Below are 27,102 nucleotides of genomic sequence, written 5' to 3' on the forward strand. Positions count from 1 at the left end.
GAGTGCCCGCTGCCCCACCCCTCGGGCCCACCCGCACTGACCCCACCGTGCAAAGGCCGGTCATCGCTGGGATAATAAGCTGCCTGCGGGGTCCCACCGCCAACTCCTCCCTAACGCGTCCCCTCCCATCCCTAGCCGGTCTGGCGCGGTGTGGACCTGTTAGAGGAGTGGCGGGGCGGCCTGGGGAACGGGACAGGGGGGATTCCCTTTTCCTGATTTTTTGGTTGTTGTTGTTATTGTTCCTTTTCTTTGAAAAACTTGTAATTTATTGAGGTGAGTTTTGTTCAATCCAAATAAAACTTAATTTATTGAAGACATCATGCTGGCAACCCTTCTGAGTGCCCAGGATGGGAACAGGCTGCCGGCAGGAACCCTGTCCCCGGTTGTGACGTCCAGCAAGGACCACCCCCTCCACCCTCCGCCGCCCCAGCGCAGGGCGGCATAGACCAGGAGACAGTGAGAACTACGCAAACTAGCACTTTATGGCCGAGATCCTGACCCCTCCAACCGACCCCAATAATATTAAGGTGCCCTCCCTCCCCAAACCCACACAGAAAAGCTTAAATAACCCCCAGCCCGGTCCTCGGGCTGTTCCTTCATTTCCGGACGGACACCCCTTGAGTGGGGGTTGGGGGAGATCCTAGAGGAGCTCCTCCCGTGGTTCAGGCCCGCTGGAGGGCAACAGAAACAGCGGTGAAAGTGGGGACCCAGACGTACCCAGCTGGACCCCTACGGGTACCCCTGGGACTGGGAGGAGGGGTCCAGAAAAAAGAGGACAGCACCAGAGTAGCCAGGATCCGTGGTAACCACGGCAACTGACCTCCGGAGCCCTAGGCCTAAAAGGTGAGGTGCAGGATGTCCTAATTAGGGCATTCCAAATGGTTGGGCAGTGGGGAACGCAGATCCCCAATAAATAGGCAGAGGTACTTCCCCGCCCCTCACAACTTTCCAACCCAGGGAAGTTATGGCTGGGTCTCCGTAGAGGGGGAGGGGCGCTTAGTTCGCAGCTTCGCGGTCCCACCACTATCACTTGCTGAGCTGCAGAGTGTCCAGAAGGAGGCGCTTGTGAGCCGGGTCCTGCACTCCAGCCTCCTCCAGGTCCTCCTCAGTGATGTCACTGTGGGGGTAAGAAAGGCTAGGAGATGGGCTAGCAGTTCTAAAAGCGCCCGTAGCTCCTCCCCCGGGGCCAGACCTTCTCCGTCCACCTCCTGCCCCGCCCCCACCTGAGAAACTCCAGGTCGTCCCAGCCATTGTGCACCAGGCCCTCCTCATAGCGCTCCAAGCCGATGGCCCGCAGCCAGGCACCCATGCCTGCCTCGCCCAGCCCGCTGGCCCGCCCGCCCTGCGGGCACCGAGCCTGAGGGAATAGGCATGTCAGGGGGAGCACTGAGGGTGCAGACAGCTACGTTCTACAGCGTGCTCTGGGGGGAAGGGAGGCAAGGACTGGGCTCACTCGTGTTCCCCAACTCCTCAGGGCCCAGATCAGGGACAGACACCAGTGAGTGCTGAACCGTGGAGCAAAAGGATACCACTATCCCTGGGCAAGCACACTCCTCAGGTACACAGACAGCCACCCCTGGGCCACACACCTCCTCTGCCAGGTCCTCCTGGATGCTCTCTCTGATGCGGGGCGGAGGGAAGCTGAGGGGCCGGCCGTAATCCACAGACAGTCCTCTGGGTGGCTTCAGCTCCAGGGGGCTTGGGAGGAGCGCTGAGCGGCCAGGCCCAGCAGGAGCATAATCCACCTCACTCAGTGTCTTAGCCATCTGCAGCACTGAGCAGGACCGGTCGTCCCCACTGGCTGCCTCTCCCAAGAAAGTGCTGGCAGGTAAGGGGCCTGGGGGCAGTGGGGGCCTTGGATGGGCCTTGGGAGGTGGTGGGCCACGTGCCTCACCGCCACTACGGCCCCGGACCACTGGCCCTGGCAAAGGATCCAGGCTTGGGGGCAGAAAGATGGCCGAGTCTGGCAGTGGTGGGGGTGGAAAGTCTGGAGGGGGCAGCGTGCCCCCAGACTCCTCATCTGATGAGCTCCCCTCTCCCACACGAGGGGGCCGGTGGCGCCCAAGCTGTGGAACGGGCACTGTGATGGCCACTTTGTTCTTGGTAGCAGGCGGGACAGGAGCCCTGGCAGGCGACGGTGGCTCCGGGGGCAGCAGCTGGTGCGGGACCCCTTCAAGGACATAGTAGGCAGGATTGTTGAAGCTGTTCTTCGGTGGGGGGGCTGCCACCCCTTCTGGCTCAGGTGCCCCCTCTGGCTTCAACCTGAGTTTGGGAGCAGGATAACTAAGTCAGGACCCAGAAACCCAAGAGAAGTCAATGGGTGCAGGGGAGGGAGAACTGGGCAGGAGTCGGGAGACACTTGTGCATGATTTTGAGCACATCCACTCGCCCTCTCCTACCCTTTGTTTACTCATCTCTAAAAGTAGTGGAGGGTAGAGGGGGATGCTGAATGGAAAACCCTAAACTCCCTTACCTCACTTGCTAAGATTCTCAGATCTTTTATGACTTTGTCTGTAACATGAAACTCGAGCTCAGATGGGTGAAAACAGAGGTGCCAGAAGACAGGGCAACAAAGGCCTCTAATGAGAATGACAGGCCAGATTTGGAAAGCCTCCCGAGACAGGTCGACCTACTGCGGAATCTTACTCAGGGATTCAGATTTGTTTTACTTAAGCCTGGGGATAAAACCAAGGTGACTGATAACAGCTAAAGATGAGAGAAAAAACACCATAGCTATACCTGCAAGTTTTTATTTATGTTCAAGGGACCATTGGTTATAATCAGAAAGCAAGCCTCACTTTCCCAAAGTATGATCCACAGAACACTAGTTCCCAGGACATTAGTAGTTATTATGTGGAAAAGAAGTTTCCTGGCCTATTAAGTTTGGGAAACTATATTAAACAGAGCTGAAAAGAGGTTTCCTTCCTGTCCACATGCTGAGAGCTTTTGCCAGTACTAATGTACACTAGGAATATCTAAGAAAAGAATCTAGCAAGAAGCATTTCCCAAACTCATTTCACCACAAACCATTTCTAGTGGGGCCTCTTGCAGGACAGAGTTCCATGGAAGAACCTTGGGAAACCCCATGCTAAGCCATGTGCCTTCTCCAAACAGAAGGCTCAAGCTAGGCCTGGTGACACAGAGGGAGCTGTTTTAAAAACAATTTCTTATTCCATTTTTTAAGGCAAAATTGAGAGGAAAGGCTGACTGTGCTCTCTTTGACTCAGAGAGCCACACCTAAAGAAGGCCTGGCTGGCCAGAGTGGTCATGGGCATAGGGCCATGGCACCTCCAGCCACATGCTGGCAGAGCACCCAGACAGCAGATGACCCCCAGGCTGGCCCTTAGAGACAGGCATATGATGGATAGAGCGGGGGGATGACACGTTCCTCCTCTCACCTGGGGGTCAAGGGTTCCTCCCGGGGAGTTGCTCGGGGTGGGGCTGGAGGCCTCCCAGTTGGTGGTGGTTTCTCTGTTTCTTCGAATAACTTGGACAACGGGCAAGAAGCCTCTGCGGGGGCTGGCTTGCGGCTCCCTGACCTGCTGAGGTTGAAGGGAGAGGGGAGATGAAGTGGAGCTGACCAAAAGCCCTTGGTACTCCTTCATGTGACACCCAACACAGCCCCAGCTCACCGAGGCTCCTGGCTGCCTCGGGACACAGAAGGGGCTTTGCTCTTTGTTCCTGCTTCATCCTTATCAATGCTGATCCACTCTAGGGGGTTAAGGAGGAGAGACTCAGAGGGGACTCGGGCTCCTGGATCCCACAGACACCCACTGGGCCTGCCAGCCCCTTCCCAGCTACTCCTCCGGACCAGTCCACTCCCAGCCCTTGAGATGCCTAGAATCTCAAGGCATCCCAGGGATTCCAGCATGCCCCCCCACACCAAGTCCTCCCTTCCTAGGTCTGCCCATGCCATCCCATCACCCCCACCCCTCCCAGTGGAGCCCCCACCGTAGAGCCGCTCACGGGTGCCCAAGCGCTCCGTGGGCACCCGCACCTTCATGGAACCACGGATGTTGCCTGTCTCCTCGCCGCGGTGGGACAGGAAGGTCAGGAATTGCTGGGCCGTGCTGCCAATCATGGACTTGAGTGCCACCACGCACTCTCCTGAGGGGCAGGTGGAGGAGATAGCAATTGCCAAACCTTTCTAGGGCCTTGCCTGGCTTCCTGTACCCCTCGGGATGCCTTGCCCCTCACCATAGGATTCATAGCCGTCCATGGACTTGACTGTGAGCAAGAGGTGCTGGTCCTGCAGGTATTCAATGTCAGCCAGAATTGGCTTGAGCTGGGGAGCAGAGAGGTCCAGTGAGGAACAAAGCCTCAACTACTCCCTCCTGGCCCTCCTCCAGGCTACCCCTGCCCTCAGCCTCCTACATGTTCACTCACACTCAGGTCTTAAGGAAAGATCTCAGATCCTTAGAGTAGAAGACACAGCCCTGCATGGGCCTTTTGTAGCACTTAACATGATAGTAACTAATTAATTTTCTGCATCCTCAATGCCCAACACTGGATCTGACATTTAGCAAAAGCTCAAATGAATGAACAAACTGCAACTTGGTTCTACACCCCCCAAATAAAGCAAATGCCCTTATCCAGACACACACACAGACACATGGAGGCTCTGCCTGCCCCGCCTGCCCTCCTAGGCAGAATCCGCAGTGTGTTCTGCCACACCCCTCTCTGTTCCTGGGCCCTGCCTACAGCCTCACCGTGGGCAGCTGGCGTGAGGACCACTGCACTTTGAGGAAGTTGATGTTGTCACTGCTCTGGGCATCATTCTCGAAGCTCTTCTTGTATTCTGAAGTAAGGGTGGACACCCAACTGAGTACCACCTCCTGGTTTCCCTTTCCCGTAATTAGGGAACTAACCACTCTGGGCACCTTCTGGCTTCCCAGCCCCATAGGCCCACACCCAGCCCGGGACCCTGCCTCTGACCCTCCAGGCAGGTGGAGTAGAACTCAATGAAGAACTTGGTGCGGCTGGCTGTCTTCACAATGGCCTCGATGCTCTCAAACTCAATGTAGGCCTGGTCTGAAGTCTTTGAGAGCCCTGAGGGGCAAGGGAGGAAGGCAGACAGGAGGGCTAAGAGGGCATGTGAGGGTCACAGGAGGAATGGGAGAGAGAGACTGAGCCCTGGGACAGGAGATCAAGGGCCCTGGCAGAGCAGGAGCAAATTAGAGGAGGAATTGGGCCTCCCCAATTCCAAAGCCACCAATAGGAGATCCCAAAGCCCCGACCCTGGACCAGAGCAAAGAGACAACTCAAGGATAAAAGACTCATCTAGGAGGGAGCTGGAGACCTGAATACCTGTGGGCTTGCCCACCACCAATATGCTACAGGGACATACATGTGGCCCCAGCTGATACAAACACACAGATATGTTTACACACACACACACACACACACACACACACACACACACACACACACACACCACATTCCTGGGCACACACCTCATGATGACCCAGCACACAGATACCCTCATGCAGCAGGTACTCAGAAACGCTCCTGCACTCACAAGCCCACACACTGAAACATACACTTGAAGAGTCAAACCTACACACATCCCCAGGCCATCACCTGTGCCCACCCAGATGTTTGCCACTACCACAAGCACATCCAGAATAGTCACCTTTCTTGGAGATGAACTGAGAGGTAACTCCAACTTCAAATGTCCCAAACACAGGTGAGTGGTCGCTGGTGACGATGTCATCAGTGCAACCTGGGGAGGGGGGATAGGAACGGGGGCTCAGAGGAACATCCCTACTCTCTGCTCCCAACTCCCAAAGCCGGGGCAAAGTCGGGACAGTGACCACCCAGGCCATCCCATCACCCTGTCCAGGAGGCTCTGACCATAAGAATTGCAGATGATGTGGGTCTCAGGGTAGGATTTCCAGAGAATCCGGTCACACCATGAGGGCACGTTGGTCCGGACCTGGGGCAGGGAGTGGCAGTGTGGTCAGAGCTGACACCTGGGGGCTGTTCAGCATGGACCCCAGCCCACAGGTGGCGAGGCCCCATACCACCAATACACTGGGCTCCAGCACCCCTCCCTCCTTAGATCCTCACAACATGCAGGATCACCCCAAAGGCCTCAGAGAAGCCATATAAGCTGGAGTGGTAACTGCAGAGGTGCAGACCTTTGACCCTATATATACTCTTGACTCACTGCAGGCCTGGGGGTCACCCAAGGTCCACGCTATTCTCTTGGCTCACCCCAGTTGGCTTCTGCTTGTGCCAGGCATATGTGTCCCGAGAACCGCGCTCATAGCGGTAGGTGGGTGGGAAGGAGATCTCCTCCTCACCTAGGGAAGGCAGGAGACAGGAAGGGGTTTGGACCCTGAAAACCCAAGGATACCACAAGCCCCTCACCCTCAGGGACCACCTGATGGGCCCACACTCACTGAATCGAAGGAAGACCTTGTGCTTCTCCCTTTCTAAACTGAGCTGGTCCACCCTAAGCAGGGGTTCAAACTCCTTCCTGCTGATGTAGTTCAGGATCTCCTGGGGTGGTGGACACAGAGGCTGGGCACCTTCCTCCTGAGCCAGAGCCATCTGGCCCCCAACCTCCTCTCAGCTACCCAAGGGCCCGGCTCACACCTGGATATCCATGTCCAGGCGGTAGTTGAGGTCCCCAAACCAGAAAAGGTGAGTGAAACGCAGGGAGATGTCAAAGGCACTGAGCTGCCGGTCGCCCAGCGAGAGCAGACGCAGGATATCCAGGTAGTTCTGGTTCCGCCTACGGTGGGGGTTAGAAGGTAAATCCTCAGGGTCAGGAGTCAGGGACAGGTGTAAAGGGAAATAGTGTCTGGGGTCAGGGATGGGGGAGGGACCAGGGTCCCTGGGGACAAAGGAGCAGGTCAGGTTCAGGAGCAGACAGAGGAGTCTTGAGTTAGGAGAAGGGAGAAGGGGGTCTCTGGGGACAGGGATGTAGGAGGGTCATGGACTGGGATATGGGAGAGGGAAGAGGTCTCAGGTGAATAGGGAGTAGAAACTATTGGGAAGGCACCCCCTCACCGGGCAGTCTTCTCATTTCCAGAGGTGAGATGACAATTCACAAAGCCAAATGAGGTGCCATTGAACATGAAGGAGACACCCACAGCTCCCTTGTTCCCTGTCATAGCAAGCAAAAGAGGAAGGCCCAGGTCACCATCAAAGGGTTCCCAGTTCTCCCCTTTTCCCCTTGAAGTAGCACTGAGAGGACCCTTCCTACCCACCCCACCCCCAAAGGCTATGAGGCAGGCAGGCCACTGAAGGTCCTCATGGGGCACACACAGTCCATCTGGATGGCCTGAGTCTGTCTGTATGTGTGAGCAGGGCCCCTGGACATCACAGGGGATCCTGAGAGTGAAGCTGAAAGGCCCTGCAAATTCTGAGCAGAATCTATCCTGGGGGAGCACTGGACCTCAAATCAGGAGAGCTGGGCGCCGTGCCTGGCTCTACCACTTACTTGCTGTGTGACCTTGGACAGGTCACTCAACGACTCTGGGAATGAGTTTTATCATCTATGAAATGGGGGTAATTATCCTGGCCCTGCCTTCCTGGTGGGGCTGGAAGAGATTTAGAATATAAATATGCTTTACAAAATTCAAAGTACCCTATATATAGGGAAACAGACCACCAAAAAGGGGGAGACCCTGGGCTAGAGAGGAAACAAGAGGCACAGAGAGAGGGACCCCACTGCCCTTGGGAGCCTGCCCACTCTGCTCACCCAGGGTGTTGGCGATGCCAGTCTTCACACTGGACGTACTGACATGGCTGATGCGGTTCTCATGCTCTGGCTTGACCAGCACGGCCACCTTGATGTTCCACAGTGACTGCATGGCAATCTGGGTAGAGAGTATGGGGTCACCCTTGCCCTGGGTTGGGGCCACTGTCTGCATTCCCTGCTCCCCGGCCTATAGTATAGACTGTTCTGTCACTCACAGGACAGGAAGGCCTGCTATCCATGTCCGTGACGTACCAGAGAGAAATGGGCCCTTCTATGGCATGAAGAACTCATGTTAGATCTCACAAAAGATATGCCCAGGAACCAGAGGGAAAGCCAGTCAAGTTGTGCTCCCCAGGGTCACCCATGAAGTCAAGCAGGATGGTTTGGGGGTGGTATGTGAGCTGAGGGGACTCACTGGGCGGTAATCCAGATCCGTGAGCTCCTTAAGGCCCCCGCGCAATAGGTCCAGCCACTCACGGTCACCCACAGAGTTTTCCTGGGTCCCAAAGACATAGATGTCATGGGGTATGGTCACTGTGACCTCATCCAGGGTCTTCCCCAGACCCTTCGATGTGAACCAAGATGTCACGTTTTTTGGAGGTGGCACACTTCCTGGAGGTAGAGGGAATGAGGTGGGGGGGGCAGGTCAGACCCCTGCCCTGGAGCCATCCCTCTATCCCACCCGGCCCCCGCCCAGGCCTGACCCATGTTCCAGGTGCCTATGAAGACAGAGATCATGTCAGGCTCATCCTGCTTGGAGTGCTTGTTCTTCATGAGCTGCAACAGCTGGCAGAAGGCCTCCCGCTTCTGGTGGGACAGCAGCCAGTCAGGGCAGGTAGGCAGCCAGGAACCCCCCCTTCCACAGGGATACCCTGCTAGATGGCAGGTACTATGAGAGGAGGGTCATGCCTGTCTGGTTCACAACTGTATACCCATTGCCTGAGCATCTAACAGGTGCTTAGTAAATGTTCATTGAATGAATATCTGAACCCACCCTCACTCTCAATACACTCTACCCTGTGAAAGCCATTACTGCCAGGAAGGATGACATGCCTACAGCCAGCATGTGTTCCCTCTCTTCCCATCCAATGGGAAACACACATCTGGGACCCTGCAACCCCCAGTGGCCTGGCCCAGCCTGCCACTCACCCGGGCACTGACAAAGATGAAGTCCTTGCGCTGGGTCCGGTCCTTCTCCTTCTCAAACACAACACCCAGCTTGTTCTGGACACGCTGGGACTTAATGAGCTGACGGACTAGGAGATAGAATATAGGTCACACATGCCCATGCCCGTAGGCTGAGGGCCCCACCCTGCCCACCCCTCTCAGGTCTGGCCCTGGCTCACTGCGGTCATGCGTGAAGGTCGTCCAGTCTTCCTGGGAGTCCCGCTGTCTCCGCAGCAGCACCAGCCGCCCACCCTCCACATCAATGCTCAGTGTGAACTTCTGTGACTTTCCGATCTTGGTCAGGTCACCCAGGGTCACATCTAGCTTCACCTGCAGGCCATGCGGTGGGAAGGCTGCTGACAAGAGACTGGGGAAAACAGCACCCCCTTCACCTCCAACCACCCTTTGCCCCATGAGGCCCCCCTGCCATGTACCTCAAAGGCCTGCACAGGGATGGTCTTGGCCTTACGTGTGGATGGCTGCAGTGGAGCTGGGGGTGCTGTGGAGCTCATGTCCTGTAGGGCCTTCAAGGCCTGGAGGGGGCAAGGGCAGGGTGAGGTCAGGGGACATGCTGAGAGCTGGGGCAAAGAGGGGCACAGTTGATGTTGGGGTCAATGCTAAGCTGTAGATTCAGGGTTGAGGTCAGTGCTAGGCCAATGAGAGTGGTCAGCAAATGGGAGGTCAGGGGTTAGAGGTCAGGAGTCAGGCCACCTTCTTCTGGATGCCTGACAGGAAGTCCTTTAGCACTGACAGCTTCAGCACCAGGCTCTCTAGTTCCTGCTCCCCAGTCTGTGGCAAGTTCTGGGGGGAGAGAAAGAATGAAGCTCGTACATGAACACCCTAAGCAGGAGCCCCCTCACCCAGCTCCAGAACACGAACCCTCCTCCCGGAGGTCTCCCTACAATCCCACCTGCTGCTGCAAAAGGCGAGTCACCATGGGGGAGCTCTGCTGGTCAAACACCTTGGACAGGATCTCCAGGCCTGACAGAACCTTGTCCACCTCACTAGGGGAGACATCAGGTCAGAACTCCCCACCCTGACCTAAGTACAAGGGAAGGGGGCGCTGAGTGTGTAGCCTCTACTTCCACCATGAGGATACAAGGGTACAGGTGAGGAAAAGTCAGGAGGCAATGGCCAGTTCACTCTTCAGGGTCAGAAGTCTGGGCATTTGTGCGGCATGGGACAGGTGAGGACAGGTCACAGGTAAGGTTGCAGTGCACAGGGTTGGGTGTCCCACATACCTGTGCAGCCTCCGGCATGAGGTAGCAAGGGTGCGGGTGAGGTGAGGCAGGTTGCTGGCTCCGCCCCGCACAGCCTCCAGGTCCAGCCCGTAGCTACCCTTCAGGTACTCATGCGAGACGGTGCTCAGCCCGTTGGGAGCACTACAGGGAAGGGTTAAGAAATCAGTGGAGGTCCTGCTGGCCCTGTCCCAGCACTCGAGCCCACCCGACCCCTAGAGGAAACAGTACTGGTGGCAATCAGAGCAGGATGGACCAGGGTGTCTGCCTCTGGGACTAAGACGGGATGAGAGTCTCTGGGAGGTTGGAAGGGGTCTCAGAAGTCTCTGGGGGGTTGGAAGGGGTCTCAGAAGGTCTCCCATATTTGGTGGGGAAACAGTTCTCAGAGGAGACAGGAGACACTCAGTGGAGGGGGCTGTGTCTTACCTCTCAGTAGCTGGTGTTGTGGGAGTCTCGGGGGTTGGCTGAGGGCTACTAGGCCCCAACGGGGCAGAAATGCTGGTGGAGCCAGAGCGTGGGGGCAATGGGGGCTTCTCATCCTCCCCATCTGTAAACAGAGGTCAGTGGGGCAGCAGTTTGGGCCTCTCGCCCTCCATGGAATATAGGAAATGCCACAGCTGTCAGAGATTTCCACAGAAAAGTGGGGAAAGGGCCCCGGCATCACGGTTAGGGACAAGGGGGCTTCAGGGGTGATGGTGTTGCAATGAGAGGTTGGGAAGTAGCAGGTTGAGTCACGGTCCAGGGTAGGGAAGGAATATGTCCACTGAACACTGGCAGTACCTGAGGCATCTCGGTCGTCCAGCAGGTCTGGCTCTCGCTCCCCCTCCACTGGCAGGAGCAGGGCGCACACAAGGCCCTGGTTGGGCTGGGCGTACAGGCCGATGAGCTCACCCAGGGTCTGGAAGCGGCGCACAGGCACACCCTGCGAGGTCTGTGGGCCAGCAAGAGTGGGAGGAAAGGTCAGCCAGCAGGCCCCCAAGCCCTAGGCTGGATCAAGGCTCAGGGCTCAGGCTCCTACCTGCACAGCCAGGAAGTCTTCTCCATCTGGCAGGATGCGATATGTGTGCACATGCTTCTGATACCTGAAGGCAAGGTAGGTGTCAGAATCTGTCACCCTTCGGCCAGCCAGTTAGCTCAGTTGGTTAAAGCACAGTGTTGTAATGCCAAAGTCAAGGGTTCAGATCCCCATACCGGCCAGCCACCAAAAAAAAAAAAAAAAAAAACAATGATAGAAACTGTCATCCCTAGGCTGGGGTCTAAGCCTCTTTTCCTGCCAGCAGGCCTATCCCCCTCAGCTTGGTTTCTCTACAACCACTTGCCCAGGCTGCACAGAGTTAAAGAGGAGCTATTCCAGCCTCCTAATGTTGCCAACAAGGGCAGGAATGACCAGACCCCCACCCCCACACCCCACCGCCAGACCTACATAGACTCCACACCCACCACAGGGCCTGGGAAGCAACAGGCAGCTCTTTTGTGGCCTCCACAGCTGTCTAAACAGCCCCTCTGGGCTGTGGTACCAGTCTGGGCCCCCGCCAGGGTAAGAGTCCTCAGAAGCCTGGTTAGCCTGTGTTTGCGTGCATGGGCAATGTGCTAACACACATGTGCGCCTGCTGTCTGTATTTATGTTGGTGTCTGGCTCTGCTGAAGTTGGGTGTGCCTGAGGCAGTTTTGCTAAGGAGTGTGAGGGCATCACCCTAGGGCTTTTGCCCCCTTCCCCAGACACCAGGAGATTGGGATGACCCAAAGGAGCCTCCTATGGGAGACCCGGACTTCTAGGAGCCCCAAGCTAAGGAGGGATAAGAGAGGTGCTGACAGACAGCAGCAACAGCTGAGCAGGTGACAGCTGAGCCAGGCCCACATTTGGTGGAGGAGGGAAGACTCCCTCTGCCTCTACACCTCAGGGCTCGCTCACCCAGGGGAGCACCCAGGCCTGTGCATGTGCTGGGCAGGAGGGGGTTGTTGGCACCAGAGAGGACCCAATGCCTTTGAGGAGACCCCATGTCTTGGCCACAGGGCCATCCCCTCCCCTCAAGTTAAGACTCCCTTGAGGGCTCCCTCCTGGCTGCTTCTGCGGGGTGGGTGTCTGTGTGTGACTGGGTGTGTTAGCTTGTGGACTGTGGGTCTGTGTTTATAACAACAGTAGCATACTATTAATTGAACTCTGTCTCTGTTACAGGCCGAGTACTCAGCGTCCTACAGATCTCATTTAATTCTCACATTTTCAAGCAGATATTATTATTATCTCCATTCTCCAGATGAGGAAACTGAGGCTCAAAGAGGAAAAGTGATTTGCTTAAGGTCACAGAGCAAGTAAAAAGCAGAGCTGGGATTTTAAACCAGGGCAGAAGCCAGGGCCTGTATCCTGGACTGCTGGACAGATTGCCTGTGCCTGTTGGGGCAGGGGTGTGTCTTGAATGTTAGCAATGTACATGCGACTGTGTATACAGGTAAGCAAGTATGTATTTATTTGGGAAATCTAAGAAGTCGCCCCTTTCTGATCCCTACACCTGGGCTCCTGAGGAACAGGGAGCAACAGAGTCAGCTGGTAAAGCTGAAGCCCCCACACATAGACAGACCCTTCACCCTAACCATACCCTCCCCCCCAGCAATGGAGCCAGGATTCTACCCCTCTTGGGACAATAAGGTTCCTCACCCAGACACAGGCCCCAGCTGTCCCCCTCCCACTCAACAGCTGACCCAGCACCTGCCTCCCTCCCCTCCCTAATTAGGTGGTCTCAGTGGGGGCTGGGAGACAGGACTCCTATGATATTCTTCTGCCTAGGCTATCCCTCTTATGAGTCTCCCTCTACTGGGCCTCAGACTTGAGGCATAAGCTGAGACTCACAGGGCCCTTTTTTCGTCAGGTCAACCTCTGTTCTACTGACATTTGGGACTGCACAGTGCTTTGTTGTGGGAGACTGTCTTGTGCGTTGTAGGATGTTTTGCAGCATCCCTGACTTCTCCCCACTAGATGCCAATAGCACCATCCCAGTTGTGATAGTCAAAAATGTCTCAGCTGGCCTAGGCCAATGCACCCTCCAAGATGTCAGGAGAACAGGGGGGAAAGGAAGGGGACAGAGGGCCAGGAGTTTGGGAGGGGGATTCACAAGGTTAAGGAAGAACATACCTGGATCTAAAAACGCAGCCCCCAATAATTCCTACTCACTACTTCCCACTCCAGAGGCCCACACAAGCCCACTCAGTGTCAGACTGCAGGTCAGGAAGAAGACTGTAAAACTAAAATTGCAAACTCGCTCCAACACCACTACCACACACAGCTGACAAGTACAGCCACAGGACCAGGACCACTCAGAGAAGTGCCAAGTGTACCTCTATACTCAGCACTCACAGCTCGGGGAAAGAGCAGCCAGATAACCAGGGCTCAAATCCAGAGCCAAGGCACAAACACTCACTCATTGATTCATGAAATAATGGCATGGTCCCACACAGCCTCATCCCCTGCCTCCTCAAGCCTTCCTCTCAACACCAACCACCACCAACCCACCAGCGATACACAGCCAGGCAGAACCCAAGCTGTCCCTCTCCTGTGAGCACAGAAAGGACCCCTGAGGCAGCCACTGGGCACTCTCACATACCCCATCAGTCCCTTTGCCCCAAACTCCACTATTGCCTACCACTCAGACACTCAATCCCTATATAAACAGAAACTGCACACAACGTGGAATGCACATCCTAACCCTTGCCCCTTCTACCTGGAGGATGTCTGAGGGGGTCTGTCTGCCAGGGACTGCCTGCATTTTTCCCCATCACAGCCACTCTGCCACAGAACCCCACGTACTCTGCCCTTAAGGCCCCAGAAAGTGACCCCAGATACACAGCAGGAAGTGCCCCCTGCATCCTTCCTCAGCCCCAGGATAAGCCAAGTCCCCCACTCTGGAGGTGGAAGTGGGGCGGTGGGATCCCGACCCGGGCCCTCCGCACACAGTCACAGAACACCCGGACGTACCCCCGCACCCCCTCCCCGCCCACTCACAGGACGCAGAGCGCAAAGGCCCCAGCCACACTCTCGCTGTCTCGGACCAGGAAGCTGCCATCGCGGCCCGCTCGGGCCAGCAGCTCCTCCGCGGCAGCGCGGCTCAGGTCGCGGTGGTACCACGCGGGAGCCGGGCTGCCCAGCGCGCCCCCGGGCCCCGCGCCCCCGGGGCACGGCGCCCCGCACGCCGAAGACATGGTCAGAACGGCTCAGCGCCGCCGGCGCCTTCCGCCCGGCGCCATCCACCCGGGACGCTCGGGGCTGTGATTGGGGCCGGGCCCGGGTCCCGGGCCTCAGGATCCGGGGGCCGGACTGAGCCGGGGATCGGCGCTCCGGGCTCCACCGCTCAGGCTGCCTGGTTCGCTGCGCAGCCGTCGCCGCCTGCAGCGCCGGCCTCAACTTGAAGAGAAAGAAAAGTTTGTTCAGAGGCGGCGGGGGAGGGGCAGGAGCAGAGCGCAGAGCCGGGCTCCCAGCCCCCTCCCCCTCCGCTCGGCCCGAGGCCCAGGCCGCCCCTGCCCCCAACCTCTTCCCGCTGGGATGATGCCCCCACCTGCCCGCAGGACCCGGGACCTCCCAAATCCCCCAATGATCCTGCCCCTCATCACCACCCCAAAGAGATCCAGTCCCCAAACCCCCAAAGAGCTCCAAGACCTCCCATTCTGCGCCCCGACTTCAGGGTCCTGGCACCCCCTGGAGAATTCAGCCCTCTTTAACACTCGCAATGATATGACCCCTAACCCTCGTACAGGTCTGATCCCACCCCAAATCTCTTCCACTGTAGAACCAGATCCTACAGCCTCGCAGGTTCGGGTTCACAAAACCTGCGAAGGATCCAGAATGAACCTCCCGCCATCCTTCCCCCCATCACCCAAGCGGGCAGGACCCCCTAACTCCCGTGAAATCCAGCCCCCTCTCAGATCTGAACCCCCAAACTCCACCGGGTCCGTTCCCCGACAAATCCCGTGCGGGATCCCCTCTATAGAGATCCGATCCCCCACACACCCCAGGCGAAATCCTCGAGACCGTCGCGCACGGTCCCCGGCATCCCCTCCCAGCCCGGCAGAGCCCTTCCCCCCTCTCGGCCAAGTTCCCTGGAACACCCTCCACACATTCCCGCAGGCCGGGGCCTGGAGGGGTTCAGCAGTCCGACACGAGGAGTCCCCCCCTTTGCCCATCTAAAAGAAAGTGCTCTCGAACCCCCAGGCTCCCGACCTCTCCCCTGGGCCGCGGCCGCCGCGTGCAGACCCCCACCTCCCCGGTTGCTCCGGTGTCCCCTTCCCCGGGAAAGCAGCCCTGGACTCTCCGCGGCCACTTAAGATGGCCATCGGCCGCCGCCGCACCACCCCCCTTCCGCCCCGCCCGCCGCTCCGCCCCCGCGGGCCTCCGGGGAGCCAAGGGTAGCACCCGCGCCCGCCTCACCGGCCCGCGGCTCGGTCCCGGAGCCGCTGCCCCGCCGAGGGACCTCGGGCAAGTCGAGGCACCTCTCCGAGCCTCGGCTACACGCTCTGTAAAATGGGGATAATGTTACGAGGGCAGACTCGATGGGACTGTGCTTGTAAAGCTCTCGGCACAGGGCCTGGCATCCAGCGGGCGCTCCCGAGCGGCGACTATTTTTATTATTAATTAAGGAGTAACGAAGGTGACAGCTGTGTAAACTATAAAGTGCGGCTGCGGAACGAACGGGTATTATTAGCACCCGCCCCCGCCTCAGCTACTCCCTGCAAGTCAACAAACTCGCGCCTCTGAGGGCCTGACGCCTAGCTGGGCGCTCCCAAGACTCGGTACGCTCGGGCGCCCCCCGGCCCCTCCCCTCCCGCCCTGGGTGGAATAGGGACTCGGAAGCCGGGAAAGGGGCGGAGCCCATGGAAGGGTCTGCCCCGCCCCTTCCCTAAAAAAGACCTAGCCGGTGGCGGCGTCTCCCGGGAGTCTTCTTCCTGCCTCTCCCCTCCGCTCCCTGGCTCCTTAAAGGCGCAGGCCTCCAGCCAAGAGCCTACTGCCGCCAACTCCTGGGCCGCTGCGGGAGGATCCCTTTAACCTGGGAGAGAACTTTCACTTAGCTAAATTGAACCTGTTGACGGAGCCCGGGTCAGTCCTGAGGAGCTCCTTCCTCTACTTCAAAAATATGCATTGGCTTAACTCAGCTGGAACAAAGCCGGAGACTTGGAGGGGTCTCTGTGGGGCCTTCCAGAGTAGATAACTATAACAACTGAGAGATTCACCTACCCACCCAACAGTGTCTCCAGATCTTACCAGGAACCCAATGACTCGTCCTCCAATGTGTGCCAGCTTCTCCCACCATCACCTTTTGGTCTGAGGGAAGGTGAGCCTGGTGTGTGGGAGCGAGAGACCTGGACTAGGAGTACATACCTGGTTTCCAGTACTAGCTCGGCCACCCACCTACGGGGTGTACTCAGATGCCTGTGGCTCTCTGGGGACAATTGCGGTAGGAATGTGGAAACAAACACTACCCTGAGGGGAAGGGGAGGCGGGAGACCCAGAGATCAACTCAGGCACAGCTCTTGAGGGCTGTGCAAAGACAGAATAACCTTCCAAGATAGGCATATCTACCAATCCCGGAAGGAGACAAAGATGCCATAGAAGAGGCGTGACTCCTGCCCCTGGGAAACCCCTAAGGATCTCTAACCTTCTTCCAGCCATGCCTGTACACAGCAGGGCTGGACCACCTCCAGGCTCTTGAGCTTTTCCTCTCCTCGAATCCCCCAGACTGCCCTGCCCCCGGTTGGCTCTCTTCCTCCTCTGGGTCCCAAGCCCCAATTCTGTCCCTTCAATCCACATCATGTTAGACAGTATAAATTTTTTTCCCTCCCACTGGAAATCCAGAGCATTCTCTGGACTCCCATTCCCAGCTTTCCCATTGCAGAGCCAGGCAGACAAGGGCTGGGGGAAAGGGGGAATGTTTGGGAACCCATATAAATAAGAAGTCCTGGACCTGGCTCTCAGTTTGGGGCTACAGGAGCAACAGGATCCCTGAAAACTATTAATGTGCAGGCACTGGGCTCACATGCTTTCTAGGCAACAGCTCCTTTACATTTCACAACCCCGAGGGAAGGATTATTATCCCCATTTTACTGAGGAGGAAACCAAGGTTTAGAGCAGTGAAACAACTGTTTCACTTTCACATAATAAGGAACAGGGCTGGGATTCAAACACAGGTCTAGTTGCTCTAATCTGAAGGAATCCAGAAGCTACAGAATCTGTCTCCCATCTACCTACAAACTCACAACCAAAATAATTCATCAGACATGGATATGTCAGTCTGTTTACTGGAACTGACTGTTGGAGGAACCCCAAGCCCCACCATGGAGCAGAAACTGGGTGACAGGGGTGGGAATTGGATGGAGGTGTGCTTAGGGCTCCCTCGTTTTTGGGAGCTGAGCTAAGCCCAGCCTGGTCATCCAAGCTGGGGGCAGGCAGAGGGAGTTCTGGGGAGGACTAGTCTCATCCAAGAAGCCAGATTTGCAGCAGCAGGGCCAGGCTGAGCAGGAAGGCCCCAGTCCTATGGTCCCAGCACTCATGGCCGCAGAATAGAACTTCTCTACCTCCTCATTGGGGTTGCCCTGGGCTGAGTCAAAACACATCTGGAGCAGCAGCCGCTCCCTTGGCTGTAGTTGCTGACCTTATAGGAGTGACTCCAGAGGCCCTCACAAAGGGCAGCAGGTATGGGGAAGTAGGACTCAAATGTGCGGCAGACAATCCTCACTGGGCATTAGTTAATTCCTGAAGGGAGAGAGAGAGTGGACACAGACATTCAGCCCCTGGGCCTGCAGTTCATGTCTGGACACCCCCTAAAATCCTCACCTAACCCCAAATCCTCCAACCTGCCTTTTCCAAACCCCACCTCCATCTCCTCACCCTCAGGCCCTCACTTGAGGTCCAGTTCCAGCCCTCATGCCAGTTGCTCTTGCAGGTGTGGGAGATGCAACAGTCCTCCCACCAGCTCTGACAGTCCTCTTTGCACAAGGGCACATCCAGGAAATGTTCTTTGCACCAGCTCTGGTCTACCTGGTGGGGGAAACGGAGGCACTCCTGTCAGCCAGGGATGTTAGCAGCCATAGCCTTGAAGGAGACTGAACTGGAGAGCAGCCTGCTGGGTTGGGGTGAGGGAGACACCTGTACCTGCTGGATCCAGGGCCCCAGTTGTCCTGGATGAAGTGGTGCTTGCAGGCAGGCTCCATCTTGCCACAGTGGTCCCAGTTATAGAGGAGGGAGGTGTCCCTGTGCAGCTCCTGGGTGGTGTTGACCGAGTAGCAGGCGTTTTTCCTCCAGGGACTGCACTGAGTTGGGAAGACATAGGACAAAGTCCCCCCAACCCCTCCCCACACACCTTCTGCCATCTCCAGCCTCTCTCCATTTGGTTCTTGCTCCCCTGCCCCAGGCAGGTTGTCCTGGGAACACTCACCGTGAGGGCACCTCCATTCTTGGCCTCCAGGAATCCCCATCTCAGGTGACACAATTACAGCAGTATGATCAGGGGGCTGTGGGAGCCCACAGGGAACCCTGTCTTGGGAGTGGAATCCAAGCCTGGACCTTAGTATTATGAGCACCGTGCTCTAACCAACTGTGTTAACCAGCCAGCCCTGAATGGCTATCATTTATATACAGCAGTTAGCTTTTTTTTTTTTTTTTAAAAAGTCTTTTTAGGGGCTGGCTGGTTAGCTCAGTTGGTTAGAGGACAGCCTTGTAACTCCAACATCACAGGTTCAGATCCCCATACCAGTCCAGCTGCAAAAAAAAGTCCTTACATTTATTCACTTAAAAAATAATTATTGAGCACCTACTGTATTCCAGTCACTGTCGTAAATGCCATGAATACAGCAGAGAACAAAACAGAAATGTGTTCATGGGGCTTACATTCTAGACAGTAAGAAACTAAAAAAGAAAAAATGTGGTATGTCAGGATATGATAAGTGATAGGGGGAAAATTAGAGCTGTGGAGTATGGGATGATTGTTGAAATTTTAAATAGGGTGGTTGAGAAAAGCCTCATTGGAAGGGGACATTTTGAGCAAAGGAGGAGAAGGAGTGAGCCATGCAGTAATATAATTTGAATAAATTTATTCTTCTTGGCAAGTATTAAGATGTGTGTCTCCAGTGGCTAAGCCAGTGACAGACACATAGTAGGCCTACAAAACTATTTGCTGAAAAAAAGAATAAAAGGCCTATTTATGATTTCCTAAATCTAAACTTGTCTCCATCTTACATGTAGACACATCATATTTTTGCAAGTTTTTAATATAGATTAGGTTTTCCAGGACTGAAAATACCATGAAATGGAAGGCTGTACTGTGTGTTTTGTTTGACTGGAGTTAATCACTATTTTAGAAAACCATATTATCAATAGCAAAACCACTTAGAGTATCATATTATAGCATTTAAGTTGCCAATAGAACACACCTGTATCAATCTTCATTTGTAGCTGCCCCATTCCTAATGACTTCGTGAATGAAAGCAAGCATGTGCTGTTTCCTAATGCCCTCTAATGTAGTCATACCAGAGAACTGACATGTTGAAATATGTATTATTTTTTTTATAAATTACTTTCTCTTTGCTTCTCCTTTCTATTAAAGGTAGAGCACTATGTTGATTTTTTAAAATTATATATACAAATAAGTTCTATTAGCTTTGAATTTTATTCCAGGTTAAAAAAGAGAGTCTAAAAAATATTTGTCATAAAAAAAGACACAGTTGAGCCTAATCAAGTTGCAATCCACTGGCATAAATGTGAAGAGACTGTATGAATCTACAGCCCCTATGCCCTGTATGACAGTCAGAGGGCCCTTCTCCCCTCTACCCTTCTACTCCATGGAACTGGCATGTAGTGAGGGCAGGAAGAGCCATCTCCCCCATTGTCTCTCGCCCTCCAAACCCCTGGAGGAGCCCGCCCCAGTCCTACCCTACCCCACCACAAGGGCTGGTCATGTCCAACTCCTGTGTGGATCCACATGCTTCTGTGGGGCCTCAGTTTACTTTGTTTGTGTAATGTGGAGAACATCATCTACCTATATCAAAAAACCACTGGGAGACTTCTCGGAGCTTCTCCCTGACAAGCAAAGAGACCCTTGGGTCTGGTTCTTGGACTTTCTTTGGCAACGTGGCCCCCAAACGCCAGTCTTCCCTTCTGCTTCAAACAAAGAAACCAAGACCGCCTCCTGTCCCAAAGTCAGAGGAGACATCAGCCTCCGTATACTTCCCAAAGAAAGAAAAAGAACAGCAAGAAGTAATTGAACATTTTGATGAAGTACAAAATGAAATAGACAGACTTAATGAACAAGCCAGTGAGGAGGTCTTGAAAGTAGAACAGAAATATAATAAACTCCACCAACCATTTTTTCAGAAGAGGTCAGAATTGATCGCCAAAATCCCAAATGTTGGGTAACAACATTTATCAACCATCCGCAAGTGTCTGCACTGCTTGGGGAGGAAGATGAAGAGGCGCTGCATTATTTGACCAGAGTTGAAGTGACAGAATTTGAAGGTATTAAATCAGGTTACAGGACAGATTTTTATTTTGATGAAAATCTTTACTTTGAAAATAAAGTTCTTAGGGCCGAGCCCGTGGCGCACTCGGTAGAGTGCTGCGCTGGGAGCGCGGCGACGCTCCCGCCGCGGGTTCGGATCCTATATAAGACTGGCCGGTGCACTCACTGGCTGAGTGCCGGTCACGAAAAAGACAAAAATAAATAAATAAATAAATAAATAAATAAATGGCTATAGAAGATTTAAAAAAAAAAAAAAGAAAAGAAAAAGAAAGTAAAGTTCTTTCCAAAGAATTTCATCTGAATGAGAATGGTGATCCATCTTCAGAGTCCACTGAAATCAAACGGAAATCTGGAAAGGATTTGACACAACGTTCAAGTCCAACACAGAATAAAGCCAGCAGGAAGAGGCGGCATGAGGAACCAGAGAGCTTCTCTACCTGGGTGACTGACCATTCTGATGCAGGTGCAGGTGAGTTAGGAGAAGCCATCAGAGATGATATTTGGCCAAATCCATTACAGGACTAGTTGGTTCCTGGTATGGATGATGAAGAAGGGGAAGGAGAGGAAGATGATGATGAAGAAGAAAAAGGATTGGAAGATATTGATGAAGAAGGAGATGAGGATGAAGAAGAAGATGAAGATGATGATGAAGGGGAGGAAGGAGCGGAGGATGGAGGAGAAGATGACTCATAGAACACTGATGGATTCCAACCTTCCTTTTTTTTTTTTTAAATTTTCTCCAGTCTCTGGAAGCAAGTTGCAGGGGGTTTTTTTTCCCCCTTTTTTCCCCCTCTTTGCTCAGTCACCCTGTTCTTGAGATCTCTTTTCTCTACACCATGGTTCTCAACTTGTTGGGGGGAAATGCCTTGAGCAGAATACAATGGGAAAAGAATCTGTACCCCTTTCTGTTCCAAATTCATTTTTATCCCTTCCTGTCTCCACAAAAACAGTATGGAATCAACACCACCGTGCTCTGTGGGAAAAAAGAACCTTCTGCTCCTTTCGCTCTGCTGGAAGCTGGAGGCTGCTAGGCCCCTGGGTAGTAGTGCATAGGATTCTAGCTTTTTTCCTCCTTTTTCTGTATATTGGGCTCAGAGATTATACTGTGTCTCTATGTGAATATGGACAGTTAGCATTTACCAACATGTATCTGTCTACTTTCTCTTGTTTAAACAAGCAAAAAAAAACTTTTAAAAATGGGGTTACAGAAGGTCAGCAAAGGGTGGGTTTGAGATGTCTGGGTGGGTTAAGTGGGCATTTTGACAACATGGCTTCTCCTTTGGCATGTTTAATTGTGATATTTAATGGACATCTTTGCAGTTTAAGTTGACACTTTTAAAATAAAATTCTCTCCTAATGATGACTTGAGCCGTGCCACTCAACGGGAGAATCAGCAAAACCCGTATGATCTTATTTGGAATTGACATTCTCTATTGTAATTTTGTTCCTGTTTATTTTTAAATTTTCTGTTTGTTTCACTGGAAAGGAAAGACGATGCTCAGTTTTAAACATTAAAAGTGGGGCCGAGCCCATGGCGCACTTGGGAAAGTGCGGTGCTGGGAGCGCGGCGACGCTCCCGTCACGGGTTCGGATCCTATATAGGAATGGCCGGTGCACTCACAGTCACGAAAAAGACAAAAAAAAATAAAATAAAATAAAAATTAAAAAAAATAAACATTAAAAGTGTACAAGTTGCTTTATTACAATAAAACTAAATGTGTACACACACACACAAAAAAACCACTGGGAATATAAAATCATGTACAGAAAACACATGATATCTAATAGGTGCTCAACCAATGATTACTCAATGTCATTACCAAGATGGTATCCTCTTCTGGGGAGGGCACCCCCAAAATTACCTCAACCACTCTCCCTACTCCACCTCCATCTTCTCCCACAATAACTCAGGGTGTGGGGGTGTATGACCCTCCAACTCCTCTCCCGGGAAACTGACTTCCTTCTCCTTGTCAGAAGCAGCCCCTTCCCCAGCCGGAGCCACACTCCAGCCATACCTGGTCACGCATCTTGTCTTCAGGACCTGGCTTTGTCTTGTGGTGCTTGATGTCCATACAGATATTGAGCAGGTCCGTCCTGTCCCGGGCGCTGCACATGGTGACTACCCAGGCCAGAAGCAGCAGGAGTGGTGTCAATTTCCATGCTATGTCTTTCTGTCCCTGCAGAGGGAGACCAAGACCTGAAAGGAAAGAGCTCCATGCAGGCTGCCCCCTTCACCACTTGCCTCAGTCTCCCCATTCCTACAGTGAAAGATGAGGTCAGACCCTGTTCCTTCAGTACTGGGGTCCTGAGGCTGCGTGAGGCTGGGGTAGAGAAGATTGCAAAGAGGGCTCCCTCGGCACACAGCTTAGAGGGCTCGGAAGCAGAACGGGGGTTAGTGGGTGTTCCCTGGGGGGAGTCTTCCCAAGTTGGAAGAGATATCTTGCGCCCTCACTTTCTCTCTGGATGTTATCTATGACAAGTAATTAAATAGTTCAGATCCATGCTCTGCTCCCCTGAAAAGGGACAAAGACATGCAGTGCCCTTATCCTGTGTCCAGAAAGTGCTCTGGATCACCTGAGTGCCCATGCTAGCTTAGAAACCCTGTAAACCCTGGGGAAGGCAGAGACCCAGCTCTGCTGAGCTCCCTAGACGGGTATACAGATCAAGTGACATAACACACAGGATGGTGTTTGGTTCCCTGATACAAAAATTGAAAGAGTAGTCATTTTTAAAGAGCTTCCTCAGACTTTTTTCTTCCCTGTTCTCTAGAAGCTTTTTCCTGCCTCCAGCCCATCCTGCCTCTGGCCTCCTCAGCTGGCTAATGCACTGGGCCCCACCTTACCTCTCAAAAAACAACTGCAGAGACCCATGGACTTGAGGGACAACAAAGAAATCCCTCATAGTGGAGCATCCAGCCAGCAAACACTTGGAGTCATGGGAGGTAAGTATGACACCCTCCTTCTCCTCTGTTCATTACTGCCCCTCACCCCCGTCCCCATCCACTACAGATCTGTTCCTTTGGGCTCTATCGCTGAAGTATATAAGAGGTGTTCATAGAGACCCCTTCCTCTCCCTCACCATCACCACATACAGTTGATCACCAAGCCCTGGCAAGGGTCCCTCCACAAACCTTTCTGGAACTCACTTTCCATGACTGTGTTTGGGGTCATGACTTCCCTCCTCCAATTTTTTCCCCTTCAAGTTGCCTTCCCCCCAGGAGCCAGAGTGATCTTTCTAAAGAGACAGATGTCCCGGGCCGACCCTGTGGCGCATTCGGGAGAGTGCGGCGCTGGGAGCGCAGCAGCGCTCCCGCCGCGGGTTCGGATCCTATATAAGGATGGCCAGTGCGCTCACTGGCTGAGTGCGGTACGGCTGGTCACAAAAAGACAAAAAAAAAAAAAAAAAAAATCTAAAGAGACAGATGTCCCTCCCCTATGCACCCACCAAGTCTCTTCATTGTCCTTGTCACTCTTCCATCCTTGGGGCATCTTGCCTGAACCTCCTTTGCTGCTGGAAGCACATACAGCTGTGTCTGAATTGGCCTCTCCCTGGGCTGGCAAAAGATCCAGGCCCCTGGGCTGTTCCCAACGGTCTCTATTCTCAGCACAGGGTAGACTATAAAAACGTTGGTAAGCATAGAATGAAATTTCACCTCTCAGCTTTTTTCCTTTTGCTCTTCCTTTTCTTTTAGACCCTACCCTCTTCAAGAGTCCATGAGCTGTCAATTTAGTCATTCCTGTTTTATTCATTAACTCATTGGTTATTTAGAAGTGTGTTTGTTTGGTTTTTGCAGCCAGCCAGAACATTAGAAGTATATTTAATGTCCACATATTTGTGAATTTCCTAAATTTCCTTTTCTTAATGACTTCTAATTTCATTCCATTGTGGTAAGAGAACATGCTTTGTATTATTTCAATAATTTTAAATTTATTGGTGCCTTTTTTATGGCCTAACATATGGTGCTCCCTATACACTTGAGAAGAATGTAAATTCTGCTGTTGTTTGTTGTAGCGTTCTGTAGGTATATGCTGGGTCTAGTTGGTTTATAGTGTTGTTCAAGTCCTCTATTTCCCTGTTGATCTATACTACTGATAGTGGGGTATTGAAATCTTCAGCTATTATTGTTGAATTGTATATTTCTATTGTCAATTCTGTTGATTGTTAAAACCTTATTTTGGGACTCTGGTTAGGTGCATTAATGTTTAGAATGATTATGTCTTCCTGATGGATTGACTCTTTCATCATTATAAATTGTCTTTCTTTGCCTCTTCACAATTTTTTTCTTAAATTCTATTTGTCTGATATTATAGCTTCTCCAGAACTCCTTTGATTATTGTGTGTTTGATTTGTCTTTTGCCATCCTCTTCATTTCAACCTTTGTGTATCTATGAATGCAAAGTATGGATTGTGTATAAAGCATATAGTTGGATAATAGTTTTTTAATCTGCCAGTCTCTGCACTGTTATTGGAGTGTTTGATCCAATTGTGTTCAGTATAATTACTAATGATATAAGATTTACATCTGCAATTTTATTTTGTTTTATATAGTCTTTTGTCTTCTTTGCTGCTCTATTTCTCTATTACTGCCATCTTTTGTATTTAAAAGGTATTTTCTTGTGTGCCATTTTAATTCCCTTGTTGTTTCCTTTACTATATTAAAAACAATTTTTTTTCTTAGTGCTTGCATCAGGGAACACACTTAACATCTTAATTTATTACAATCTGGTTCAAATTAATACAAACTAAGTTTCAATACTGTTCAAAACTTTGTTCCAGTATAGCTTCACTCCCTTCCCTACTCCTTTGTGCTATTATTGTCATACAAATTATATCTTTATACATTATTAGCCCATCAACAGTTTTTCCCCAGCTGGCCAATGTAGGGATTTGAACCCTTGACCTTGGTGTTATAGCACCATGCTCTAACCAGCTACTAACATAATTTTGTAATTACATATGCAGTTGTCTTTTTCAATTAGATGGGATAAGAAAAGAGTGACAACATAACTATTTATACTGTATTTTATATTAATCTATGTAGTAACTTTTATTGGTGCTCTTTTATTTCTTCATGTGAATTCAAGTGACTATTAAGTGTCCTTTTATTTCAGCCTAAAGGACAGCCTTTAGTATTTCTTATAGAACAAGTCTGCTAGTGACAAATTCTCTCAGATTTTGTTTACTTGGAATGCCTTAATTTCTTCTTCATTTTTGAGGGATAGTTTTTCTGGTTACAGAATTTTTGGTTGACAGTATTTTTCTTTCAGCATTTTGAATGTGTCATTCTACTGCCTTCTGGCATGCATAGTTTCTAATGCAATATTAGCTGTTGATCTTGTTGAGAATCCCTTATAAATGGTACATCATTTTTCTATTGATGCTTTTCAAGATTCTCTCTTTGTCTTTCAATAGTTTGGCTCTGATGTGTTTAGGTATGAATTTCATTGAGTTTATCTTCCTTGGAGTTTGTTGAGCTTCTTAGATATGTATATTAATAATCTTTATAAAATTTGAGAGGTTTTAGCCATTATTATTTAAGTCCCTTACTTTTTCTCCACTCCATTATGTGTATTTTGGTATGCTTGATGGTATTCACTTAGGTTATCTTCATTTTTCTTCATTCTTTTTATTTTTAAGAATGGACAGTTTCTATTTTCTTTCTTCTAGTTTGCAGATTCTTATTCCACTTCAGATCTGTTTTTGAGCCCTTCTACTAAGTTTTTAATTTAAGTTATTGTACTATTAAACTCTAGAATATTTAGTGTTTTTTAAAACATAGTTTATTTTATTGATAAACTCTAACTGATAAGACATCATTTTCATATTTTTGTTTAATTCTCTAGACATGATTTTCTTTAGTTCTTATTACAATAGTTGATTTAAAGTCTTTGTCTAGTGGGTATGTTATCTAAGCTTCTGCAGGGACAGTTTCTACTGACTGTTTTTTCCCTATATATGCACCACTTTTTCCTTTTTCTTTCTGTCTCATATTTTTCTGTTGAAAATTAGATATTCTAAATAATATAATGTAGCAACTCTTTAAATCAGAGCCCTCCCCCCAATCAGGATTTGTTGTCATTGCTGTTTCTTTGTTTAGTGACTTTCATAGACTAATTCTATTAAAAAAAATTTTGTTGTTGTTATGTGTAGTCACTGAAGTTTCAGCCTGGATAGATTAATGGTCAGCTAATGATTGGACTGAGATTTCCTTACATGTCTTCAACCAGTGTCTCCAATTTTTGGCAAAGGAGCTCTGTGTGTTAGTTTGTACAAGCCTTCAGAGTTCTAGGCAGCTTACTCTGCCTTCATCTTCACTTCCTGATTGTGCAGGGCCTCAAGGTCACTAAAGTTGAGAGATTGGGGCCTTCCCAGGTACTTCCTGGACATATACATAATACTGCAATGCATGTGAACTTCTCGTACTCAGGAATATGTCAGAGCTTTTCAAAGGCCACTATGGAAATCTCATTCCCTGATATTCCTTTTCAGTTTT

The 27,102-nt window shown here is 51.8% G+C and overlaps 1 protein-coding gene and 1 pseudogene across 5 annotated transcripts; both read right to left on the reverse strand.

Moving 5' to 3' along the window:
* Window positions 1–278: 278 nt before the first annotated feature.
* On the reverse strand, window positions 279–15,570 carry INPPL1 (inositol polyphosphate phosphatase like 1). 5 transcript variants are annotated; one of them, XM_063093412.1, is made up of 29 exons: window positions 15,530–15,569; window positions 14,111–14,509; window positions 11,135–11,198; window positions 10,897–11,047; window positions 10,543–10,663; window positions 10,120–10,260; window positions 9,789–9,882; window positions 9,590–9,679; window positions 9,313–9,411; window positions 9,058–9,208; window positions 8,861–8,967; window positions 8,416–8,518; window positions 8,127–8,323; window positions 7,712–7,829; window positions 7,018–7,114; window positions 6,601–6,739; window positions 6,405–6,504; window positions 6,217–6,305; window positions 5,854–5,935; window positions 5,633–5,722; window positions 4,936–5,049; window positions 4,710–4,798; window positions 4,198–4,285; window positions 3,952–4,107; window positions 3,633–3,711; window positions 3,399–3,542; window positions 1,590–2,262; window positions 1,224–1,357; window positions 279–1,117 (listed from the first exon to the last, which is right to left on the reverse strand). In XM_063093412.1, the coding sequence occupies exons 2-29, from the start codon at window positions 14,305–14,307 to the stop codon at window positions 1,027–1,029; spliced, it is 3,798 nt and encodes a 1,265-aa protein (XP_062949482.1). In that variant the 5' UTR covers window positions 14,308–14,509; window positions 15,530–15,569; the 3' UTR covers window positions 279–1,026. The 5 variants fall into 5 exon arrangements, with proteins under 5 accessions (XP_062949482.1, XP_062949486.1, XP_062949483.1 ...); XM_063093416.1 differs by having other exon boundaries at window positions 3,399–3,539; window positions 15,530–15,568; XM_063093413.1 differs by lacking the exon at window positions 15,530–15,569 and adding an exon at window positions 15,362–15,444.
* A 1,999-nt stretch (window positions 15,571–17,569) lies between these two features.
* LOC134376283 (folate receptor beta-like) lies at window positions 17,570–23,195 on the reverse strand (annotated as a pseudogene).
* Between the last annotated feature and the right edge of the window lie 3,907 nt (window positions 23,196–27,102).

The sequence above is a fragment of the Cynocephalus volans genome, chromosome 4, assembly GCF_027409185.1.
Source record: "Cynocephalus volans isolate mCynVol1 chromosome 4, mCynVol1.pri, whole genome shotgun sequence".
NCBI classification, from domain to species: Eukaryota; Metazoa; Chordata; class Mammalia; order Dermoptera; family Cynocephalidae; genus Cynocephalus; species Cynocephalus volans.